Below are 20,480 nucleotides of genomic sequence, written 5' to 3' on the forward strand. Positions count from 1 at the left end.
GTTAAGGTTCAGGTTCAAGTTCATGTTTGCCTTGTATATAGTTTTGATTTACATTTGGATTAATGTCTTTATCTTCATGATTTATCTGATTTAGATTGTAAAAAGAGAAATAAAAATTGAAAAAGAATTTCATGTATGAAAAACTAAAAGCTAGCATGCTCTTTTGTATGTTATACGTATATCATCTCTCAAAATATTTGTTATTATTATTTTAGACTATGGTAATTAATACCTAAATCTTCAATTAATAATTCAAATAGAACTTACTCGTTAAATGAAATAAAGTAAGCCTTAATACCCATCTACAACTGTAGAGAACCCAAGTCATTTGTTAAAAAAAAATTCAATTTTGCAATTTCTTTTGTGAAAATGTTAACTATACAACATTAAATGAATAAAATATAGCTGTGAAAAAACGTATATTAATTTTGGAAACGTTTGGTAAAAATTTGTTATAGTAACGAGTACACATCTCTTGGAGACTCACATTGAAGCCAGCCCTGGTCCTCCACGGTCTTAGGAGATAAAGGGTTAAGAGCGGTTCCCGTTAGACCGGAAGGTGAACCGGTTTCTGTACTCATAAAACTTAAGGCGGTGACAACATCACTGATTAAAGGTCGAACTATTGGTTCTTCTTGTAGACACATTGCCGCTATTGCTACAGCTTGGTTCAAACTTTTTTCCGGGAACTCCCCTTGAAGAAGTGGATCCGCTAGCTCGGGGAATCTATTTGGTTCTCTGAAAATCGGTTGTGCCTAAACCACAATTGTAGATGGTTAAGATTAATGAACTTTAAGCATGTAAGGCTTTTACGGTTAGGATTGAATAAGAATTGTTGGTTTAATTCCAATTTACAGTTTGATTACTCTTATATGTTGATTAAAATGAAAATGTATTTAAAAGTTAAAGATGGTACTTACCCAAGTAACCAGATTTTGTTCATGACATGGTCTCGTTGTGTCGATAACTCGCTTACCGGTTATGAGTTCCAACAACACAACCCCAAAACTATATACATCAGATTTAACCGTCAGCTGACCGGTTTTGTGATACTCAGGAGCGCAATAACCATAAGTTCCCACTACTCGGGAAGATACATTTTGTGTGTCCCCAACCGAACCAAGTTTTGCCAAACCAAAATCTGATAGTTTTGCATCAAAATCTACATTAAGCAATATATTTGACGATTTGAAATCTCGATATATCACCGGAGGGTTTGCCTTTTCGTGGAGATATTCGAGCCCTTTTGCGGCTCCTAAGGCAATCCTTATCCGAGAGTTCCAATCCAATGGTTGTTGTCCTACTACAACATCTGGTTCAATCAAATAATTAAACAGTTCCATTACTATAGTACAAAATTCTAAATTCCTAAAACCAAAAAAAGTTAATAGTTTTAAGTTTTGAGTAAAATAAAACTATCCGGCTCAATCCAACAATTTTGACCTAAAAATAAAAGCGGACAAAAGAAAGTGTTAATTTTAGGAATATACCTAGGAGATGATCTTCAAGGGAACCAAGAGGCATGAACTCGTGAACAAGAAGTCTCTGGTCTCCATCAAGGCAATATCCAATGAGATTGGCAAGGTTGGGATGATGAAGAAGACTTAACCTGAAGATCTCTACCAGAAACTCTCTATTCCCTTGTAATCCATTACGGTCAAGTTGCTTCACAGCTACCACCTAAAGTCATAATTTCAACAAACAAATAAGACCAAAGCCATTGATTAATAGAGAAACTCTCTCTCGTTTTCTTACTTTATTTTTACCTGTCCTGTCTTCTCCATCTTTCCTTTGTAAACCCTCCCAAACCCTCCTTCTCCGATCAAGAACTCTTGCCTGAAACTATTTGTAGCGGTTGCTAATTCACGAAATTTGAAACTCTTTGCCTTGATATTTTTCGGTGATTCTTTGTTCGTTCCCACCGCTTCCCATGTTGTTATCTGCCTACGATCATTCCCTGTTAACAAAGTTGGAAAATGTTAACGAAAAATGACCGATTTCTCGAAGTTTTATACGACTAGAGAGCTTACGTGGTAGGTTTTGTTGTTCATAAGGAGCAGCCATAGATGAGCCTTCATTCTCCCTACTTTTGTTGTTTGTCGATGGACCCAAGAAACAACTCATTTCTAAAGAATCCAAAAACCTAAGCTAAAATTTAGTTTTGTAGGATCTCTCTTGTTAGTTTAAGAATAAATTTTGAAAATTTTCTTGATGGATTTCACAAGAACAACATAAAGTATGCCAGAGATCCTACAAACCCTGTTTTTATTTATTTATTTATCCAGACTTTAATAGTTGATTATGTTTTGTTGTTAAATTCAGATGTTTCTTAAGAAAGAAGACATGTTTGACGATGAAACAAGAACTAAAAAGACAACTTCATGATGAGATGTGAGCAGGCTGTTTTTTTTTTTTTTGGTTAGAAAACAACTTAGGGTTGAGGATATTAGTAGAACAGAGAATCTTTACTAACGTTTTCCAATAATAATTTACGATTCTTAATTATTACCAGATATCCTAATTAATGTTGACTTCTTCTTTTAGTATGTTTTTGTTATCTCTATTGTTTTTTGTTTAGCTTGTTTAAGTCTAATAGATCGCTAAAAGAAACGAATACCTAAAAATAATTCAATCAATTTTACCAAAATTGGGCTTCACTAGTTGTTCAGATCGCAAATGGGAATAATTTCGGGTTCAAACTTTTGATGTAAATTATATTCTACATCCTTGGTGCTTGAAAAGTAAAAATAGGGAATAATTTTTTTTATGAATTATTGTTTTAGTTTTTTTTTTTTTTTTTTACTTTTTTGTCATGAGATCATTTGTGTATAATATTCACATCGTAAGTCTAAACTATTTTTAATTTTAATGAAATAGTTTTTTTCTAGGTTAAAAAAAAGAAAGAGTAAAAATAGGTCAAATAGGTTAAAAATTTGTATGCACACCACTTAAACATCCACTTCACAGTTTTTTGACGTGAAACTCTAATAACCGATGACTTAACAAAAACCACCTTAAACCGAGATTAATAATCCATAGAATACAACTTAGTCTAAACATGTATTTATTTTGATATATAACTATTCAAACCATTTTTTACTCTTAAAATTGTATCGTTAAGTATAAAAGTGTCGTTAAAATGAAATAATGTATATTCCACATTCTTAAATTATTTACCGTAGATTTTAAATTTTCTTGTGTTCAACTATTTTTTTTTCTCTGAGAGTAACCCAATAGAATAAGCTCTAATATAATAAGCAGCCAATTGATTTTTGGCATATTATCATTCGTATGTCCCCATTTATATATATATATATATATATATATTTGGTTTAAAATTATAGATATATTATATATACATGCATCACTAAATATATAAAAGAAATAAAACAGAAATGTGAGGGAATTATATACAGATGGATACATACACATGTGAAAAGTATTTGTCTCTCCTTTTCTCATACAATGCTAACTTCCAAAACTTAGAAGACGAAGATCAAAAGATTTCAATAAACGAAGAAGGGAAATTCGTAAAGGAAACATAGATATATAATTAAGAATCCATGACAATTCTCTCCATCCATTACAAAATTCAATATTAATAATATACATTAACTCATCTCCAAACACCCCAAATATTTAATTAATTAAATTACCTTACCCAAAAAACCGGTTGCTCACCTAGTTGGAGATAGGGTTTGGACCACTTGGAACCTCATGAGCTTCAGCTCTGAACTCTCTCCTCCTCTTCCTCGCCGAAGAAGAAGAAGTGCCACTGCGTCTAGGGTGAGCTGTTGGACGCATTTTCATAGTAGATGAAGATGGAGTGGAAGGTTGTAGAAGGAACCTCTTGGAAGGAGCCATAGTGTTCTTAGATGAGGATTCATGAAGGTGATGATTCATGGAACTTGTAGGGCCAATGAGAAATAAGAAAGCTAAGAAGATGATTGTGATGATCAAACGGATGACTTGATGGAAATGCAATGACTTGATGCTGGTTTGATCAATTGTAGTTGCCATGCAATTATAAAGAAGAAAAAAACACCCCCCAAAACTTCAAGCAGGGCTCAATATCCATGAACCAGCAGAGCTCTACCAAATAAAAAGGCAAAAGAGAAATCTAGTACGAATAAGAAAATGAAGGAGGAGCTTGATGAGCTAATTATGAGAGAGAGAGATATTCAAATTTCCACACACGCACTTTAATCTAATAATGGTATAATAAAGATGTTGTTGGAAAACATCGCATCAAAGATTGTTCAGCCTTTGAAGAAAAAAATGGGACACCTGCTTATAAAAAAAGTGTGGCAGATATTGCACGAGGTATCAAATTACTAAAGAGCCCTTTTATGTGAGCATCTTTGAAGAGTGTGAGACATATACATGGGACAGAGTAGGGCTTTGAATAAGATGCACTATCAGTTCAGGTTTTCTTTGGTTAGGTTACGGTTTTGCCCCCTATGAATGTTTCTAATTTTTTGGTAGGACTGCCACTGGAGAAGAGGAAAATATCGAGGAAAAGGCCAAAGCATGTAATGGTCAATTGGCTATGGCAAAGAATCTTGAAAGCTAAGGAGAAAAAAGCAAAAGAGACTAGGTGAAATAAAGAAGGTTTTCATGCTTTTTTCCTCCTTTTGATTTATTTCTCAAGACTTTTTGTAGCTTTACTTGCTTACCTAAGAAAATGTTATGTTGACTACGCTTCGCCGATTATAGATATTGCGTGTCTAAAATAATGTCCCATTAAAAACTAGTCAAGAGACTCGAAGATAGTGAGTACAATATTAAAAATTACAAACACATTGCAACTTTGCAAGATCAATTGTTATTGTTTTACTTTAGTTACATTATTCAATATTATCTTGTAGTAAAAGGTTTGTTTTTTGAAAGCATCATTGTCAATTAATGTTCCATTTTCGGTGGTATAATAATTAGACAACTTAAGTTTTTTTTTATAATAAGAGTGTATTTTTATGTACACAATTAAACCCCACGAGGGAGGAAGGTGGATTGAATCCATTACATGTGACCACCTCACTATATTACCAAAAATACTGTACACCATATTTCCTTTATGAAAACCCCGAGAGAAACCGTAATAGAGATAAAAGCAAACGACTATATATTTTCATAAAATATTTGCATGCTACTTAGATTTGATTGAATTCGTGAAGACCAAATTTTTGTCATATCAATTGCTATGACAGAACGAATAGCTAACATAGGTTTTTAATGAATAATATTAAAGGAAAAAGGAATCATATACTCATGATATCCCCTAGTACAAGCAATGGCTTTTTTTATTTAATATGGTTGAGGATATATCTTCACGTTATCACCTATGTCTATATTCTCATGTATGTGCTTATCAACCTATATACTCGACGATTAGGGAACCTAATTAAGATGAAAAAACAAAGAATATAAGGTGGTGGAAGCATTCAAGCATGCAGCTGCAATATCCAGTGATACCTTTAAATTTGTCTTTGCATGAACAAGAATATTAATAAATGAACTTATTATATTACTCGATTTTGGAATAGTATAGAGTGCATGATTGTTTCCATACGTTTACGTGTATTATATGGGTCCCAAAATTTTCTCGGTATCGTGCACCCGAGAACGATAGTACTTCGTGCTCATTATCGTCATTTTTTCATCTCTTTTCCTTTTAATTTTTCTTTTTTATATATCATTTCCTTTTTTGTTTAAGTTAAGTTTTTTTTTTCTGCCATTAATTGGCCCATTCCCCATCGATGACGTTCATGGTATATACGTAGTTCATAACAGAGTTTTTAAAAATTGATACATATAGCAAATAGCAATTTACCATTGTGGGATTGATATTTTATTGTCCCTGATGACAATAACTCATACCTGCTACTGCTAGTCTGTTACCTCTTGTCTCCCTTCAACCTTTTTCCAAACTTTCACGTACATAAATATTAATACCAAAATTATAGATTATGAAGGTCCATGATTTTCTATGATAACAGAGCCGTATATTTTGTATCGTTTTGTTTTTGTCGTGGAGTTTTTGTATCTGGTTACATAATTCGTATTAGTATTTTTTGGTGACGTAGTAATTTGTGTTGATGTTCAAATTACGATAGAAGATTACAATATTTAACGTATAAGTTTAAAGCGCAATGATATCTTATTTCACATTTAAAATAACGATGATTTTATTTCCTTTAGATTTTAATTATTTTATTAAACTATCATTTAGAAAATATTACTTTTATGTATATATTATCCAGATAATTGGATGTACATATCTGGATTAGGATGCAATCAGACGTAAATTAGACGTCATTACTACCAAAGCATCATCCAATATTACATTTAATTTAATTTTTGTACTCGATCTTGTAACAATTTAAACGACAGAAGAAACCTAACACATGGACATTGCCTCCTTGATGTTTTGTTTTGATTATCTTTGTTTAGATTTTTTGACGCCATATATGTTACGTTTCAAACTTTTCCTACAATTTTGGGTTCGAAAGGTCAAAATGGTGGACCTATAAATCTTATACAATATGGATCTCATATAAAGTTGTTAAACATACATAACTAAAATAATCTAATTTTTGTTTACATTTGTATAACAAAGTTATATATATATATAAATATATTTCTTAAAATATAATAGTTACATTATGTTAAGTTTTCATAAATAACTCAGCAAATGTGAAAGAGAATAAAAAGAAAAAGAAAACAATACTTGTATTGTGTTCCTTATCGTTTTCTATTGTAGATTAGGTGGATTGTACCCTCTAAACTTATAGTAGTCGATTTGTTTTTTTTTAAAACTAAAATAAAAAGGATGCATGCATTGTAACTTATATATGTATTTCACATTTAATAAATTTTCTCGTCGAAGTGATTAATGATTAATCTAGAGAGTGAACATGTTTTTTTGTAGGAAGTTTTTAACAATCTCATCACAGATAAAACATTTGAATAGAAATTCATAATGTATAAAGATGAATGTTTGCACACAGTTGAATCAAATGTGAATTTGTAGTAAGCTTATGATGTCGGTTTCATAGTCAAGATCACTATACCACCATCACCATGCCCGAATTACAAAAATCTAATTATAAACAAGGAAAGGATTTCAAATTCTTGGCAACGCTTATTTCAATCTTACATTTTAACCAAAATGAGAAAATAAATAAATTATAAGGTGTATGAGGACCCCATCCACTACACACACAACCACGCAAAAAAGTCTTTATGATAATAATTTTACAATGATCTAGACTAAATCCTCAGTAAACATATCCAATGACAATTTTCACCAATCTGTTTCTCCAGATTTTGGATTCCTGGCTTTGTTCTTGACAGTGATGCTTCATCAAACTTTTCGTTTCTTTTTCTTTCTTGTTTTCCATATATTTTGTTTTGCCATGTTACAGATTAAAAAAAAATGTAAAACAAAGACGAAGAATATAGACTTAATTAGAAAACAAAAAGCGCTGTTCTATATATATTTATTATTGTACGCATGTAAATGGTGTAGGAGATTACCACAAGTCAAATACAAGATACAAAATTATAAAGGAAATGAGAATGGTCAATGAGATGTATCAAAAATCATTCTTTAGTTTTTACTGCATTCTTTCCGAGCATTATATTCTTTATTGCTTTATGTTTGTGTAAGGCTTCACATCCAAAAGAAAAAAGAAAAAAAAAGAGTCTATGAATAACAAGGGTAATTTCATAAAAAATGTTACAAATTATCATAGCAGATTAGTGGTAAGTTATAGTACATTAGTGGTAAATTACCATAAATTAAACATAAGAAAATCAAAACCATGTACTTGGTTGATTTTTCCTTCTTTTTTTTTAAATGTTTATTAGTTTTGGTTATTAGTTAAAAGTGAAAATTAATTTAAAATAGGTGAAATAAAATAAGATATTCCAATTAAAATGTTGTTAAAATAACTAATGATCAATGAAATTGAAGAAAAATTGTATGTAAATTTTGTAAATTTATGAAATATTGTCTTAAACTAAGTGAATATTTTGAATTATTTTTGGTTTACAGTTATGATAAATTATTTCATTTAATTTTTAAATAATTAAGCATTAATATTTTTGGTGCAAAAGAAAAAAGCATTAATATTTTTAACAATGTGTAATAACTCTTGAAAATCTATTATTTAGAAACAGAATGTGTAAAAATAATGGCAACTTTTAAAAACTGAGCAATTGTAGGGAAAAATGTCTTATATGAAATTGGCTAGAAAACATATTTCTAATTAAAAATAAATTGCTAGTCCCTTGTAAAACATAAATAAATTTAATGCAATGTGAAGGGCAAGTGATCGGAAGTGTCTAGGGAGAATCGTCAAATAGCCTACTAGAGACCTATATAATGCAATGTGAAGAGTTTTCCCGAAGACTACCAAGACTACCAACTCTCACTCTCTCTATCTCATATTTTCAGTTCTCTGTTGTATATAAATGCATAAACATGAGTCACACTGATTAGGAAGTTAAGAGGGTTATTAAAATGACAACTTCTATGGTCTCTTCCATGCCTATTTCTCCTTCTTCTTCTTGTATTTCCGCATATAAATAATGCCCTTGGCTCACAAATGGACCTCCAAGCACTAAGTGAGTCTTTTTCGTTTTTATACGTTTACTAGTTAAGTTTATTTAGTGTTGTTTAGTCCTGATTTTGGTTTTGGTTTTTTCGAGTTAACAATTTTCAAAATGCAACAACAAAAGTAAAACTTAACCTAACCTAAATCTTTTGGTACAAAAGAGACAAACCTTCCTGATCAAGTAACGGACAAACTCGGAAGACTTCCGGATGCTTATTGATCTTATTGACGATCCTTCAGATGCAGCGCAAGTCACAAGTTCAAATGGGTTTAGGTTTTGGTGCTCTGTTTTAGTTAGTCGATGAGCGTTTGTGTTTCCTTATGGACTTACGATTCCATTTTACTCGTTTTCTTCCAAAGGTCACACTCCTCTCGCTTTAGTTTCCAATGAGTCAATTACATATATCACTTTTTTTTTTCCTTATCTTACGTTGTGGTTTTTCGTTTTCTTCTTAACTTTCTTCTCGCAAATTCAAGTCTTGTTGATTTGCGGCTTGTGTCTTCTTCAACTAATGTCAAGACAGCCTGAGAGATATAACCATGTATAGTCATGTATCAATGCTGGTTTAACCTTGATTTATATCAACTTACATTGTTTACATCGTTTTTTCAAGTACATATATCTTAACCCTTTTAGACAAGTCTCTGCTGCTATTACCAAATCTTCAACTTAAACCCTTGAAACCATCGTTCAGTCTTCATCACTGGAACTCGAGCTTTCCTCTACATCAACCATTATAGTCTTGCTCTCAACGGTCGATGTAGAAGTTACAGAGGCAACAACAACAGCATCCGGATTTCGAGTAATGGCTACTGGTTTGGAAGCAACAAGTCCTTGTTCCTCCATAGTTTCTCGAGCTGCTCTTTCCTTAGCTTTCTTAGCTCTTTCAAGAACCTCTTCCTATATTCAATCAATCAATCATTCAATCAAGACGCTTTCGACTTAACTAGTAGCAGTAATCTCCGCGGTTTTCAAGTGCCGTTCTACAAAGCTCACAAACCTAATCAGCTTATCAGCTCAATACTAACTAACTTTTTAAGTATCTTCTATGGTGAATAGAGTTTCCAAACCTAACAACAATGCTTCTTCATTGACAAAAAAGCAAGAAGAGAGTTGAAAAAGTAACCTGAATCTCTTGAACTTGTTTCTGTTGCTCAGCTTGAAACTTTCCAATAGTACTCAACACTTCTCCAACAGTAGACTCAATTCTCTCATTGATAACCTCAGCTAATGCTTTCCCCAAAAAGAAAGCATCTAACACACTTTTGTTCTCATTTTCACCTTCCCAAACAAATTTCTATCAAATTGATTCTCAAACCCTAGAAATTTAAAACTTGAACCTCAGGAAACAAAAATTGAAAGAGATTCTCACCTGAATCTGTACCTTTGGTGGAGCAATTGGACCGTAAAGAAGTGCTTCTTCTTCGAGACTCCACATCTAATCGTAACCGGTGGAACTCAAAATTGGAACGAGAATTGCGGAGAGTGAAGGAATGAGGAGAGGTTTGATTATATGAATTGGAAAGAGAGAAGGAGGAAGGAGATGGAATCGTGAAGCTACTCATCTCTCTCTCTGTCTCTCTTACTCTGAACTGAAACCGTCTCAGGAAGGTGAACGAGTTTTGGGTTTTGGAGCCGTCGATATGGATTATAAATTATATTTGGGCTTTAAAAGGCCCATATATATGAATTATATATTTGGGCTTTAAAAGGCCGAAACAATAACCTCTTTCAGTCAAAATAGATAACAAAAAGAAAATATGAAAATAAAAAGCGGGTATGCGGAAACGAAGCGTTTAGAAATGTGAAAAATTTCGTTAATTTTATTAAACCTATGTAAATATTTAAAATCTTTGTAAATGCATGTATTAAATATTTCACTATAAAATTTATTTATTTTAAAATAATTATGTAATACTTTATTTATGGGGTTTAAATCATTAATTATATTTTAAATATATATTTTATTAATTTTTGATATTTTATAATTTTTATGTTATCCATTACACATATTTTGATCATTTTTTATTTAGCTGTTGCCGCACCAACTGGTTACTAAAAAAAAAATTTCTGCAAAACACAATAATTTTCAACCGCTAAACAAGTCGTGCAAAACGTTTAATAAGCTTGAAACCGCAATTGCCCGCTTCTAACAAACTTCCACAGTCGCAACTGTTCCTATTGCGTTTATTCCATTCAGATCCAAAAATCAATAGTTGGTTCAATCGAAATTCAAGATAATATTTATATAGAATTACAAGAAAACTTACTAAACTTTCTAAAAAACCATTATAACATAATATAGTATATGTAGTATATATAAACCCTCTCGTCACCTCTCACATCCTCTTTCTTTTACTCTCTAGATCACTCACATAGTTACATTCTCTCTCTCTATCACATAGGAGAGGAAATTAAAACTCTAACAACAACCAACAATGGTGGTCGCTAGAACATTGTTCTCAATCTCAGCAACTCTAATCATTTTTCTAGCACTCTTTCTCCATGTAAATGCGTAAGTTCAAAGATTCACAATGTGATCTCCGTTTTTTTCTATCGTTCGAACAGAGTTTCTTATATTGATGTGTATTAAAATGCAGAGTTCAAGAAACAAGGGAACCGAAACATGAGAGCTCAAGAAATACATCAACGGTAGATAAGTGAGTTCTCACAACAGCTTTTAGTGTAGATTTAATCTCAGCCGTTCAGATTCTTTAACTTTGATAATAAAACGATTTTTTTTTGCATGTTCTGTTTTCTCAGTTTATCAGACGGTGAATGGCATGAACACGCCGTTAAAGACCCAGAAGAAATAGCAGCAATGGTCGATATGTGAGTCTCTCACTATTATTATACATATATAAAATAAGGAAAACAACTTTATTAGATATATTTCGTATTAGTAACGTTTTAGTTAGTCAAACTAGATGATGCTTTAACTTTACTAAACCTATGTGTAGACCAAGAAAAACATTTTCTACATCTATGTAAAAAGTTAGTTTTGTTCTTCTCTATCAGAACTTTTTTTAATAAGCATTGTGATCCACAAAATTTAAAGTTATCAATATATATGACTGAAATGTACTTTTATTTCCTCGTTCTTGTTCTGCCAGGAAACAAATAAATAAACATGTGAAAACACTTCTGACATAAAAACAGTAGTTTTATTGAATAAAACCACAAACCGTGATTCCCATTTATACCTCACTATTTTCTGCTTAAGATCCACCGACGACGCATTTGTATTAATATTTACATACATCCTCTCTGAAGACTGATAATTAAAAACATTTTTTTTCATTTCCGGAATTTTTTAATATCTTCTATATATTAATTTATATATAACACTTACTTTACAATTACAATTTTCAATTGTATAAAGTATTATATAAAAAATCTGAATCTGGTACCCATAGTTTTTGCATTTAATTACGGAATTATGGAGAAATATGACCCCAAATTCCTATATGGATCGTATCCCATGAACATGAAATATATAATTCCTTATACAAGAAAAAATTAAATTACCCACGTGGGGCCACCTCACCTTGTCAAATTAAATTCAGTGCTTTCTTCTATTTGCATTTTCCTGTCTCCTATATTTTGACTTCTTAAACAGTTGAAGTTGATATCTACAATATCACAAACCTCACGGGTTAATTTTATATAATCTATAAACTATGTTCTCTTTTTGTAATATCATTTTATTAACTGGAACATGCATGCAGGAGCATACGTAACAGTACGTATCGTAGAAAGCTAGGGTTCTTCTCCTCATGCTCAACAGGAAACCCAATAGATGATTGTTGGCGATGCGATAAAAAATGGCATCGCCGAAGAAAGCGATTAGCGGATTGCGCGATCGGTTTCGGACGTAACGCAGTCGGAGGCCGTGATGGACGTTACTACATTGTTACTGATCCATCTGATCATGATCCGGTTACACCAAAACCCGGTACACTCCGGTACGCTGTTATACAAGACGAACCGCTATGGATCGTCTTTAAACGTGACATGGTCATTACTTTAAGCCAAGAACTAATCATGAATAGCTTCAAAACTATCGATGGTCGTGGTGTCAACGTGCATATAGCTGGTGGTGCATGTCTCACGGTTCAGTACGTTACGAATATTATCATCCATGGGATAAATATTCATGATTGTAAGCGAACTGGTAACGCTATGGTTAGGAGTTCGGAGAGTCATTATGGTTGGAGAACGATGGCGGATGGTGATGGTATTTCGATTTTTGGATCTAGTCATATTTGGATTGATCATAATTCTCTTTCGAGTTGTGCTGATGGATTGATAGACGCAATTATGGGATCTACTGCTATTACCATCTCTAATAATTATCTCACTCACCACAACGAGGTTAGATATTTTTTTCATTGATTCTATTCTAGTAATTTATGTTTACCAAATTTGGTAACTAGTTAGGTCATATACCAAAAGATATTAGTAGTATCGGTGCAGAAGTTGGTGATGATTTAGGAGTGCACATTTACTATGTTTAGAAGTAGGACGGGAAATAGAGGGTAAAAGTCAGAAACCGATAATTCGGTTGTAAGAATTTATTAGCCGAAATATAACCAATTATAAAATAAAAGGGGACATGAAATTCAGGTAACATGTGAGATTTGTGAAATTTCTATTAATTGATTGCCCTAATGATGGTAGTGTGTTACTTCATCTGGGGTCTTTGGTTCATCTTTTGATCAAGATTAAGTTTCCGAAATGCAAACCGGATTGATTAGCTCAGTACTTAACAAAAGCAGTGTTTTGTTTCTTGGTCTAAACATCAAAAGCTGACAATAGATGATAATGCAGGCTATTTTGTTGGGGCATACCGATTCATACACCAGAGACAAAATGATGCAAGTAACCATTGCATACAACCATTTTGGAGAAGGTCTTATACAGAGAATGCCAAGGTTTTTCATCTAAATTTCATATCATTTTTTCTGTGACAATACTTGTATATTGATTTTTCCTTAGAGAACCAGTCAGTTTTCGAATGTTATAGAGTTTGGTGTTATTTCAGGTGCAGGCATGGATACTTTCACGTAGTAAACAATGATTACACTCACTGGGAAATGTATGCAATTGGTGGAAGTGCTAACCCTACCATCAATAGTCAAGGAAACCGGTTCCTTGCCCCGGGAAACCGTTTCGCCAAGGAGGTATTTGATCAAACCCGTAACACCGGTTGCGAGATTGCTCAAAGATGCATCTAAGTTAGAAGATATAATCTGATAGTTCTAATCAAGAAAATTGAACATAATGACTAATTTGAATATATTTTTCGACAGGTGACGAAACGGGTAGGTGCAGGGAAAGGAGAATGGAACAATTGGAATTGGAGATCCCAAGGAGACTTAATGCTAAATGGTGCCTACTTTACTTCATCTGGAGCTGGAGCTTCTGCAAATTACGCCAGAGCCTCTAGTTTGGCTGCTAAATCATCTTCCCTTGTAGGTATGCTTACCTCTAGCTCGGGTGCTTTGAAATGCAGGATCGGTACACTTTGTTAATTATTTGTATTTGTATAACCAAAGCCGAACACATATGGAAAATATATGAAAACTGCGAGAACGAAGAAAAAAGAACTCATTCTTCGTTGTTCCCATGTTTTGATTTCAAGTTGTAGTATAGTGCATTGCTCTACTAGTGTATATCTACAATATCTTCTTCTTACAAATCATCTTCACTCTATATACTATTATTTCTCTTCTTGTTCTGCATATACCTGATTAATAACGAGGCCATGACTACAATACTGGTCATTAAACCTATCACAAGACCAGCAACAGCAGTTGCTCGCAAACTAGAGGAACCTAGACCGGGTTTTATAGCTAACCCACAAAGACTTGGACTGTTCCCTTCAAAGACAAGTTTTAATCCACCAAAACTTGGTAATACTCCAGTGAAGTTATTGTCAGAAAGGTTTATGTTTTTCGAGTTTTAACAGAGTCAATCCCCTCAGGAACAACACCCTCAAACATGTTACTTGACAAATCAAGCTCCTTTAAACTTGGGTATAAACTCAGGGAAACCACCAGATATGTTTTTACCACCAAAATCAAGAACTACAAGTAGAATCTGGCGAAGCAGGCTCAGGAAAATCCCCAAACAACAAACTTTCATGAACCCTGAAGGCTAACATGGGAAGTGAGAACAAAGAGCAAAAACCAAAGTTTGGAAAAGAGAAAGAGTAACAACGTTTCTTGGCATATAAACATGTTCCTTCACATTGCTACACATCCAAATGAAAAAACGAGTACACACTAACAAGAGTATCACAAGAGACATACACCACAAACTCAAAAAACCATTTATTTTGTTATACTGTTTACCAAGAGGAAAGTGATGCTTTGTGTTTTTGTTTATCTATAAAGTAATCCCTCAAAGGTAAAGAATATACATAGGACTTGTTAACAACATGTGAAGCATCCGATAAGAGAGAACATTGCAGGATAAAAGAACCAGAAGAAAAAAAGGTAAAAGAGAGATTAAGCAATGAGAAATGAGAAACTACGCTACGACTTAAACCACATCTGAAAATGTTTCACTCCTATCAAATTAGTCTCAATGATCATTCAAAATCCTGAGAGAGGACTTGCTAGTTGCAGCAAAATTTTCAATGATTGCTAATGCTACAACCGTTTCCCCCAATATATTCCAATGTCGAAACTAATAAAGTTTTGGTATTAGAGGTAACAATTTCTTAAAGAACATATAACATTCCTAAGTATTGTATCTGTATACATTGGAGTTCTGTCTCATGAGCAAAATCTTAAGCTTAAGTTACATGTAAAGAAGACAACGCTTACTTGTACTTGTCCATGATTTTCTTTGCTTCTTCAAGTGGATCATCCATTGACTTAGAACCAGAGCTATTATCATCTCCTCTTAGTTTAGGAGCTTCATCTTTGTTTAAAGCTATGAATAAGAAATATGCAAATCCCATTGTACCCTGCAACACTCACAGAGAATTAGCTTTGCAAACACCTAAAAAAAAATCCTAGAAAAAAGAAAGGGGACACACACAACACAACATACCAATACAAAGAAAGCTGTCGATAGAAACGACTTGACAACAAACAACGAAACCGCCAATGCTGCAATTGTCACAGAGATTCTCGCTACTGGTCTAGGCACAGAAACCTTATAACAAAAAAGTATACTGGTAAACATAACCAAGTATGACTAAAACCATTTAGAGTAGAGTTTGATTAGTGAAGACAAGACTAAAGAGAGCTCACAGGTACAAGATTGGTTCCAGCTTCAATTCCATCTTTCCCAATATTCCACGCAGTTCTAAGAACTGTTCAACAAAATCACACAAACATTATTACTAAACTCTGTTGCAACAATTTCTTCATCAATCAATGACCCTTTTGCTCAATTTCATAGACATAGCTATCAAAAGAACAAAGTGAGGGTAAAGAACAAACCTTTCAAGAAACTGGACTGAGCAGACAAAACAAGGGTTTTGGACCGAAGTCGTTGTGGTTGAAGAGGAGCAATTCGAGTTCTCAAGTTGAGTAAAGATGCGTTTTTTAACTTCAAAACAGAGCATGGAGAGAGGAATGGAGAATTGGGGAATTGGGTTAGGGTTTGTAAGAATCTTGGAGCGAGAGGCGAAGGATTCAAAGATAGAGAAGAAGCCATGACATGTGATTGCTAAAGCCGCTTGATTTACTACTCAGATTCTCTACAAGAAAAGACAAAAATTGGCCTGTTTTAGATAAGAAATTGAGATTGAATTGAAGCTGAGAAACTAATCGGTTTGAGTTCGGTTTGAGTTGAGTTTCGGATCGCTTTCGGTTATTGATAGATTCGTCGGCTAACCGACTGTATAACCGAATAGGAACCGATCATTTTTTTTTTTAATATCTCGACCTTTACATTTCTGAGAGACAGTGAATTCATCTCTTTTGGAGAAGAGATCCCTTCTAACATGCCTCGAACTAATCATCTCCATCTGGAAGATTTATGACTGGACCAATAACTCGTTGACCACTCACAAAAGTTTTCAATCAAGATTTACAAATATATCAAATTATTTTTATTAAAACAAACACATGAGTTTCTATATGATCATATCATAACCCGATTTATTCTTACCTAATAATGCAATATGTTTTCTCGATACAAACCAGAAGTGTAAAACAGATTAAAACAAACTCATTAGGTAAATAACATCTTATTTAATATAGTCAAATTTAGCGTGTTATTATTTGAGGTTCTTGGTGTTCATGCTTCTCTCAACGGTCTTGGCTGTGGCTTTAATAGACTCCTTAGTTTCCTCAGTTTTTCCGGTGACCGTATCTTTGATCTTCTCCGTAGTGTCCTTCACCTTATCCCAGGCCTCCTCTGCAGTGTTCTTTGCCTTATCCTTCAAGTTACCCGCCGCATCGGAGATCGTCTGTGCCCCTTCGTCTGCCTTCTTGGCCACCTACACCAATCATGTTTAGTTTGGATAACGGAAGCATAAAACCAAATGTAAAGACAATTACAAATAAAGAAACAAAACAGATTTTTTCTTTTAATATTGTTTGTTACAAATTTACAATCTATATATTATAACTAACTATTTCAAAAATTAAAACAAAATCTATGTGGTAGTTATAAATGTAAAAGTCAAATACAAACTATACTTAAAATATTCAAACACAAATTTGACATGTAAACGCAAATGCACATTGCAAAAAATGATGTTTAAAACATTAAGGCCACAGTTCTTCTTCTTCTTCTTTTAAACTTTAGGAAAATAGCTAGGATACCTTTTGTTGAGCCTCTGTGGCTTTGTCACAGACGGAGTCTTTCCTCGTAGAAGTAGTCCCCTTAAATCATTTAAAAAAAAATGAAGGATAACTAAAATTTGTTACAAATATTAAATAAATATGTATGATAAATTCATACGAAAAGTAAAAGAGATTACATGGACGAGTCTTGTCGGGACGGAAGCACGAACTCTAGGAGCTCTTGTAATGAGTCTTGCAACGACCGCGAAGCTTGTCATGTCTTAGGCCTCTTCTTTCTGTTGATTAGTAATGTGATTAGTTTGTTAATTAGTTGAGTTTGAAGGATTTAAGTATATATAAGAGAATTGAGAAAATGTATAGGAGATGAGGTGCATGTGAAGAAGACACATGGTTTGATTTGGATGGCATAGTGGGGAGGTTGACTCGGGACATCCGATGGTTCAAGTTTTAATTTGCTATTTAGAGATGTGTTAGTGTGTGACACAATCCTTGGCGTCTGTTTTTCCTTATTTGATGCTTGTTCATTGACCAATTGAGAATAAAAAAATGTTTGCATTACGGAATTTTAGTATCATTCTGGAATAAAGTATGTTTGAGTTAAGACAAATTTTTTTTGTATGTAATGAATATAAAGATGGTAAAAGTAACGTTCACAATTTTTTGTGAAATTAACTAGACGAGAGGATCAATTTATGGCACATGTTTTGATAGTGGTTTTTAGAGATTAGTTTAGTAAAATCTGTTTTACTGAAATTTTCATTTTGCAGTGTTTTTTTTTTGTTTAAAAGATACTGTATTATATTTTTAACGTAAAATTTCAAAAGGAAGCTCACTAATTCTGTTTGAATTTAATTCATTATAATCATTGATATATTAAAATAAGCATATTTGTATAAGATTTTATAATATATTGTGAATGTGTAAAACGGAGAATTCTTGAGTAGGTGGGGTTAGTGAACACATTCTCATCAGAATTCTTTTGACGAATTCGAATAATTCAAGATATCATAAGCTGGGATCCGAAAAATTCAAATAATTCAACTAATCATATATTGGAAATCCAATGGCAATATCACAGTACTACTATACTAACGTTCTTCTTCTTTCATAAAATTAATAATATTTATAACCAAAAATATTTAAAAGATCTACTATGATATGTTTCCCCTAAAAAACATTTCTAAATCCGCCACTAAGTATTTGATCGGATGATCATGCACAACAAGATAATATGAAAATTGAATCAACAAGATAAGTAAGTCACAAGTCATTATCACATCTGTACAACAAATTCAAAGTTTCTTATTAATTTTGAGATAAAACTTTAAAGGATAGTGCTTCTTTTTTTTATGAAACAAACAAAGATATACAAGGCTTACAAGTCCAAACCATTATAAGTAGAATGGACCAACAAGTCAAGTCTAGAATTCTGAACAACACTTTATTATCTCTCCCAACACCAAGAAAGAGGAAATAGGTGAGTTTGATGAAACCTAAGTATATTTACAGACACAAGAAAGATAAGAAGCTTGAGGAGACAATTTCTCACAAAACCCACCAAGATGAAACCCATTAGAGACGCAATATTTGTTGCAACGTGGTAATTTCGCACATTCTCCGGCTACGTACAGCCATTCCGTCCGACCACTCTTCCCATCCCGTCTTCCCGCGGTTGTGCTCATAGTCCGGCCTGGAGTAGTAGCCATCCCTTCTGCATCATCATATCCAAAAGATTTGGTATTTTTCCAAAAGAAAAGAAAAAGATCTTAACCGGAGATAAAGTAATATATTCCATGGATCATACAATTTATATATACCTGAAATTAGAAGAGCAATGTATAAGAAGAGAAAGAGGTAAATGAGCTTCACGGCCATTCTTGTCTTAGTCAAGTGCTCTCTCTTCACTCTTTAATTTGCCTTCGTTTGTAATCTTAATGTTCTTCTAATTATAGCAAAACGCATTATTTTATATCGATATGTGTATGTCCCTAGATTACTTTATCTAGTTTTATATACCTAAACATCGTCTACTTTTGCTGCCAAATAATTTCGACCCGTAAATAGTGCGGAACCATACTTTATTTTAATAAATACATAGCACTATCAACAAAAATATATATTTTGTCGATTACAAATATTTAGAAAGATGACTATGGACTCTAAAGGTTAGGGTCACTAATAAAGTGTAAAAATTTTAAAGAAGGGAAAATGGGTTAGTTGAGTCTTTTACATAAGTTATTCTACTATTGGTATTGCACACAAAGTCAAAAGTATGAGAGGAGACCAAAAAAAAAAAGAAGAAGTCAAAAGTATGAAAGGGGAGACAATAAAAAGATCAAAAGTATGAAAAATGATATTTTAATTTTCTAATTATTATGTTTATATATTGTCCACGTTTCCTATGGGTTCTAAATATTCGGGTGGTTTTTTCGGTCCGTTTGATTTGACAAATCAATATCAAGAAAAGTTGTTTAATAGAACAAAACAGATTCGGAGCGCACAGAACGAAAACATATTACATGATTCGTGAGGAAATAAAAACAAAAACAAGGTTGAACAAATATGAGAACAAGTCTTCCAGGTAAGAACATTCAGCGACCTTTTATGAAATATATAAACTCCAAAAAAGGAGAATCGATAAATTTAAGAAGGAAAATGAAATATTTTCGATAAAAATCTTAATCGATGTATAAAAATATAATTTAAAATATGAACATAAATTTGATAAATACTTATATATAATGCATCAAGAACCGTCCATAAATATAGTATATCATTAAACACACGATGAATCATATACAGAAAAGATATTCGAAAGAGGATAAGGCCGAAATGACGATGTAAAATAAATAGAACTACTAATAAAAAGAAGAAGGATCGGCTGAAAAGAAGAAGAATCGGACTTGTCTTCGAAGTCAGTGTGTACCGACTAAAAATAAAGAGCTCTCAAAGAATGAGCAGCAAGTGGCGTACGTACTCCTCGAAGAATGAAAAGCAAAATACAACGAGTCCCACAACCTGAAGTTTTCCATAAGAAGAATTAGATTATGATACTTATATAAAAATATTTCATTGTTTGCAATTATTTAT

The 20,480-nt window shown here is 32.9% G+C and overlaps 7 protein-coding genes, 1 long non-coding RNA gene and 1 pseudogene across 14 annotated transcripts; 1 reads left to right on the forward strand and 8 right to left on the reverse strand.

Annotated features, from left to right (window-relative positions):
- Positions 1-320: 320 nt before the first annotated feature.
- On the reverse strand, positions 321-3,301 carry AT4G13190 (Protein kinase superfamily protein). Of its 5 annotated transcripts, NM_117388.3 has the most exons (5): positions 2,031-3,301; positions 1,767-1,957; positions 1,491-1,680; positions 921-1,312; positions 390-755 (listed from the first exon to the last, which is right to left on the reverse strand). In NM_117388.3, exons 1-5 carry the CDS (start codon positions 2,122-2,124, stop codon positions 453-455), a joined length of 1,170 nt encoding a protein of 389 aa, NP_193055.2. In that variant the 5' UTR covers positions 2,125-3,301; the 3' UTR covers positions 390-452. The 5 variants fall into 5 exon arrangements, with proteins under 5 accessions (NP_001329063.1, NP_001329064.1, NP_001329066.1 ...); NM_001340841.1 differs by having other exon boundaries at positions 321-755; positions 1,491-1,957; positions 2,031-2,532; NM_001340842.1 differs by having other exon boundaries at positions 355-1,312; positions 2,031-2,794.
- Positions 2,810-4,279, reverse strand: CLE44 (CLAVATA3/ESR-RELATED 44). Its single transcript, NM_117389.3, has one exon. It carries the CDS (start codon positions 4,018-4,020, stop codon positions 3,682-3,684), a length of 339 nt encoding a protein of 112 aa, NP_567397.1. The 5' UTR covers positions 4,021-4,279; the 3' UTR covers positions 2,810-3,681.
- Positions 4,280-9,084: 4,805 nt separating this feature from the next.
- On the reverse strand, positions 9,085-10,268 carry AT4G13200 (uncharacterized protein). Its single transcript, NM_117390.5, has 3 exons — positions 9,992-10,268; positions 9,746-9,900; positions 9,085-9,519 (listed from the first exon to the last, which is right to left on the reverse strand). Exons 1-3 carry the CDS (start codon positions 10,182-10,184, stop codon positions 9,310-9,312), a joined length of 558 nt encoding a protein of 185 aa, NP_193056.1. The 5' UTR covers positions 10,185-10,268; the 3' UTR covers positions 9,085-9,309.
- A 697-nt stretch (positions 10,269-10,965) lies between these two features.
- AT4G13210 (Pectin lyase-like superfamily protein) lies at positions 10,966-14,394 on the forward strand (the record flags this gene model as incomplete). 2 transcript variants are annotated; one of them, NM_001203786.1, is made up of 7 exons in its annotated part: positions 10,966-11,134; positions 11,220-11,279; positions 11,383-11,451; positions 12,348-12,993; positions 13,450-13,553; positions 13,664-13,802; positions 13,932-14,394. In NM_001203786.1, the coding sequence occupies exons 1-7, from the start codon at positions 11,058-11,060 to the stop codon at positions 14,151-14,153; spliced, it is 1,317 nt and encodes a 438-aa protein (NP_001190715.1). In that variant the 5' UTR covers positions 10,966-11,057. The 2 variants fall into 2 exon arrangements, with proteins under 2 accessions (NP_001190715.1, NP_193057.4); NM_117391.4 differs by having other exon boundaries at positions 11,062-11,138; positions 11,220-11,271; positions 13,932-14,153.
- Positions 14,242-14,778, reverse strand: AT4G13215 (annotated as a pseudogene). Its single transcript has one exon.
- Positions 14,779-15,305: 527 nt separating this feature from the next.
- AT4G13220 (uncharacterized protein) lies at positions 15,306-16,414 on the reverse strand. Its single transcript, NM_117392.5, has 4 exons — positions 16,077-16,414; positions 15,885-15,946; positions 15,682-15,786; positions 15,306-15,595 (listed from the first exon to the last, which is right to left on the reverse strand). The coding sequence occupies exons 1-4, from the start codon at positions 16,291-16,293 to the stop codon at positions 15,449-15,451; spliced, it is 531 nt and encodes a 176-aa protein (NP_193058.2). The 5' UTR covers positions 16,294-16,414; the 3' UTR covers positions 15,306-15,448.
- A 256-nt stretch (positions 16,415-16,670) lies between these two features.
- On the reverse strand, positions 16,671-17,826 carry AT4G13230 (Late embryogenesis abundant protein (LEA) family protein). The gene is made up of 3 exons (NM_117393.3): positions 17,567-17,826; positions 17,409-17,468; positions 16,671-17,080 (listed from the first exon to the last, which is right to left on the reverse strand). The coding sequence occupies exons 1-3, from the start codon at positions 17,645-17,647 to the stop codon at positions 16,859-16,861; spliced, it is 363 nt and encodes a 120-aa protein (NP_567398.1). The 5' UTR covers positions 17,648-17,826; the 3' UTR covers positions 16,671-16,858.
- An 834-nt stretch (positions 17,827-18,660) lies between these two features.
- On the reverse strand, positions 18,661-19,547 carry EDA21 (embryo sac development arrest 21). Its single transcript, NM_117394.4, has 2 exons — positions 19,208-19,547; positions 18,661-19,101 (listed from the first exon to the last, which is right to left on the reverse strand). Exons 1-2 carry the CDS (start codon positions 19,263-19,265, stop codon positions 18,884-18,886), a joined length of 276 nt encoding a protein of 91 aa, NP_567399.3. The 5' UTR covers positions 19,266-19,547; the 3' UTR covers positions 18,661-18,883.
- Positions 19,548-20,168: 621 nt separating this feature from the next.
- Positions 20,169-20,411, reverse strand: AT4G06005. Its single transcript, NR_141950.1, has one exon. It is a non-coding gene; the product is annotated as an other RNA (long non-coding RNA).
- Positions 20,412-20,480: the final 69 nt, after the last annotated feature.

Source organism: Arabidopsis thaliana, chromosome 4, assembly GCF_000001735.4.
Source record: "Arabidopsis thaliana chromosome 4, partial sequence".
Taxonomy (NCBI): Eukaryota; Viridiplantae; Streptophyta; class Magnoliopsida; order Brassicales; family Brassicaceae; genus Arabidopsis; species Arabidopsis thaliana.

Coding starts and splice junctions, on each gene's coding strand:
- AT4G13190 (NM_117388.3), bottom strand. CDS start 2,124: ATGAGTTGTTTCTTGGGTCCATCGACAAACAACAAAAGTAGGGAGAAT. Junction 1,681..1,766: donor AGATGGAGAAGACAGGACAG/GTAAAAATAAAG, acceptor TTATGACTTTAG/GTGGTAGCTGTGAAGCAACT. Junction 1,313..1,490: donor CCTTGAAGATCATCTCCTAG/GTATATTCCTAA, acceptor TGATTGAACCAG/ATGTTGTAGTAGGACAACAA.
- AT4G13200 (NM_117390.5), bottom strand. CDS start 10,184: ATGAGTAGCTTCACGATTCCATCTCCTTCCTCCTTCTCTCTTTCCAAT. Junction 9,901..9,991: donor CACCAAAGGTACAGATTCAG/GTGAGAATCTCT, acceptor TTGTTTGGGAAG/GTGAAAATGAGAACAAAAGT. Junction 9,520..9,745: donor AACAAGTTCAAGAGATTCAG/GTTACTTTTTCA, acceptor GATTGAATATAG/GAAGAGGTTCTTGAAAGAGC.
- CLE44 (NM_117389.3), bottom strand. CDS start 4,020: ATGGCAACTACAATTGATCAAACCAGCATCAAGTCATTGCATTTCCAT.
- AT4G13230 (NM_117393.3), bottom strand. CDS start 17,647: ATGACAAGCTTCGCGGTCGTTGCAAGACTCATTACAAGAGCTCCTAGA. Junction 17,469..17,566: donor TCCCGACAAGACTCGTCCAT/GTAATCTCTTTT, acceptor AAATGATTTAAG/GGGACTACTTCTACGAGGAA. Junction 17,081..17,408: donor CCACAGAGGCTCAACAAAAG/GTATCCTAGCTA, acceptor TGATTGGTGTAG/GTGGCCAAGAAGGCAGACGA.
- EDA21 (NM_117394.4), bottom strand. CDS start 19,265: ATGGCCGTGAAGCTCATTTACCTCTTTCTCTTCTTATACATTGCTCTT. Junction 19,102..19,207: donor CATTGCTCTTCTAATTTCAG/GTATATATAAAT, acceptor ATGATGATGCAG/AAGGGATGGCTACTACTCCA.
- AT4G13220 (NM_117392.5), bottom strand. CDS start 16,293: ATGGCTTCTTCTCTATCTTTGAATCCTTCGCCTCTCGCTCCAAGATTC. Junction 15,947..16,076: donor TCAGTCCAGTTTCTTGAAAG/GTTTGTTCTTTA, acceptor TTTGTTGAACAG/TTCTTAGAACTGCGTGGAAT. Junction 15,596..15,681: donor CGACAGCTTTCTTTGTATTG/GTATGTTGTGTT, acceptor TGAGTGTTGCAG/GGTACAATGGGATTTGCATA.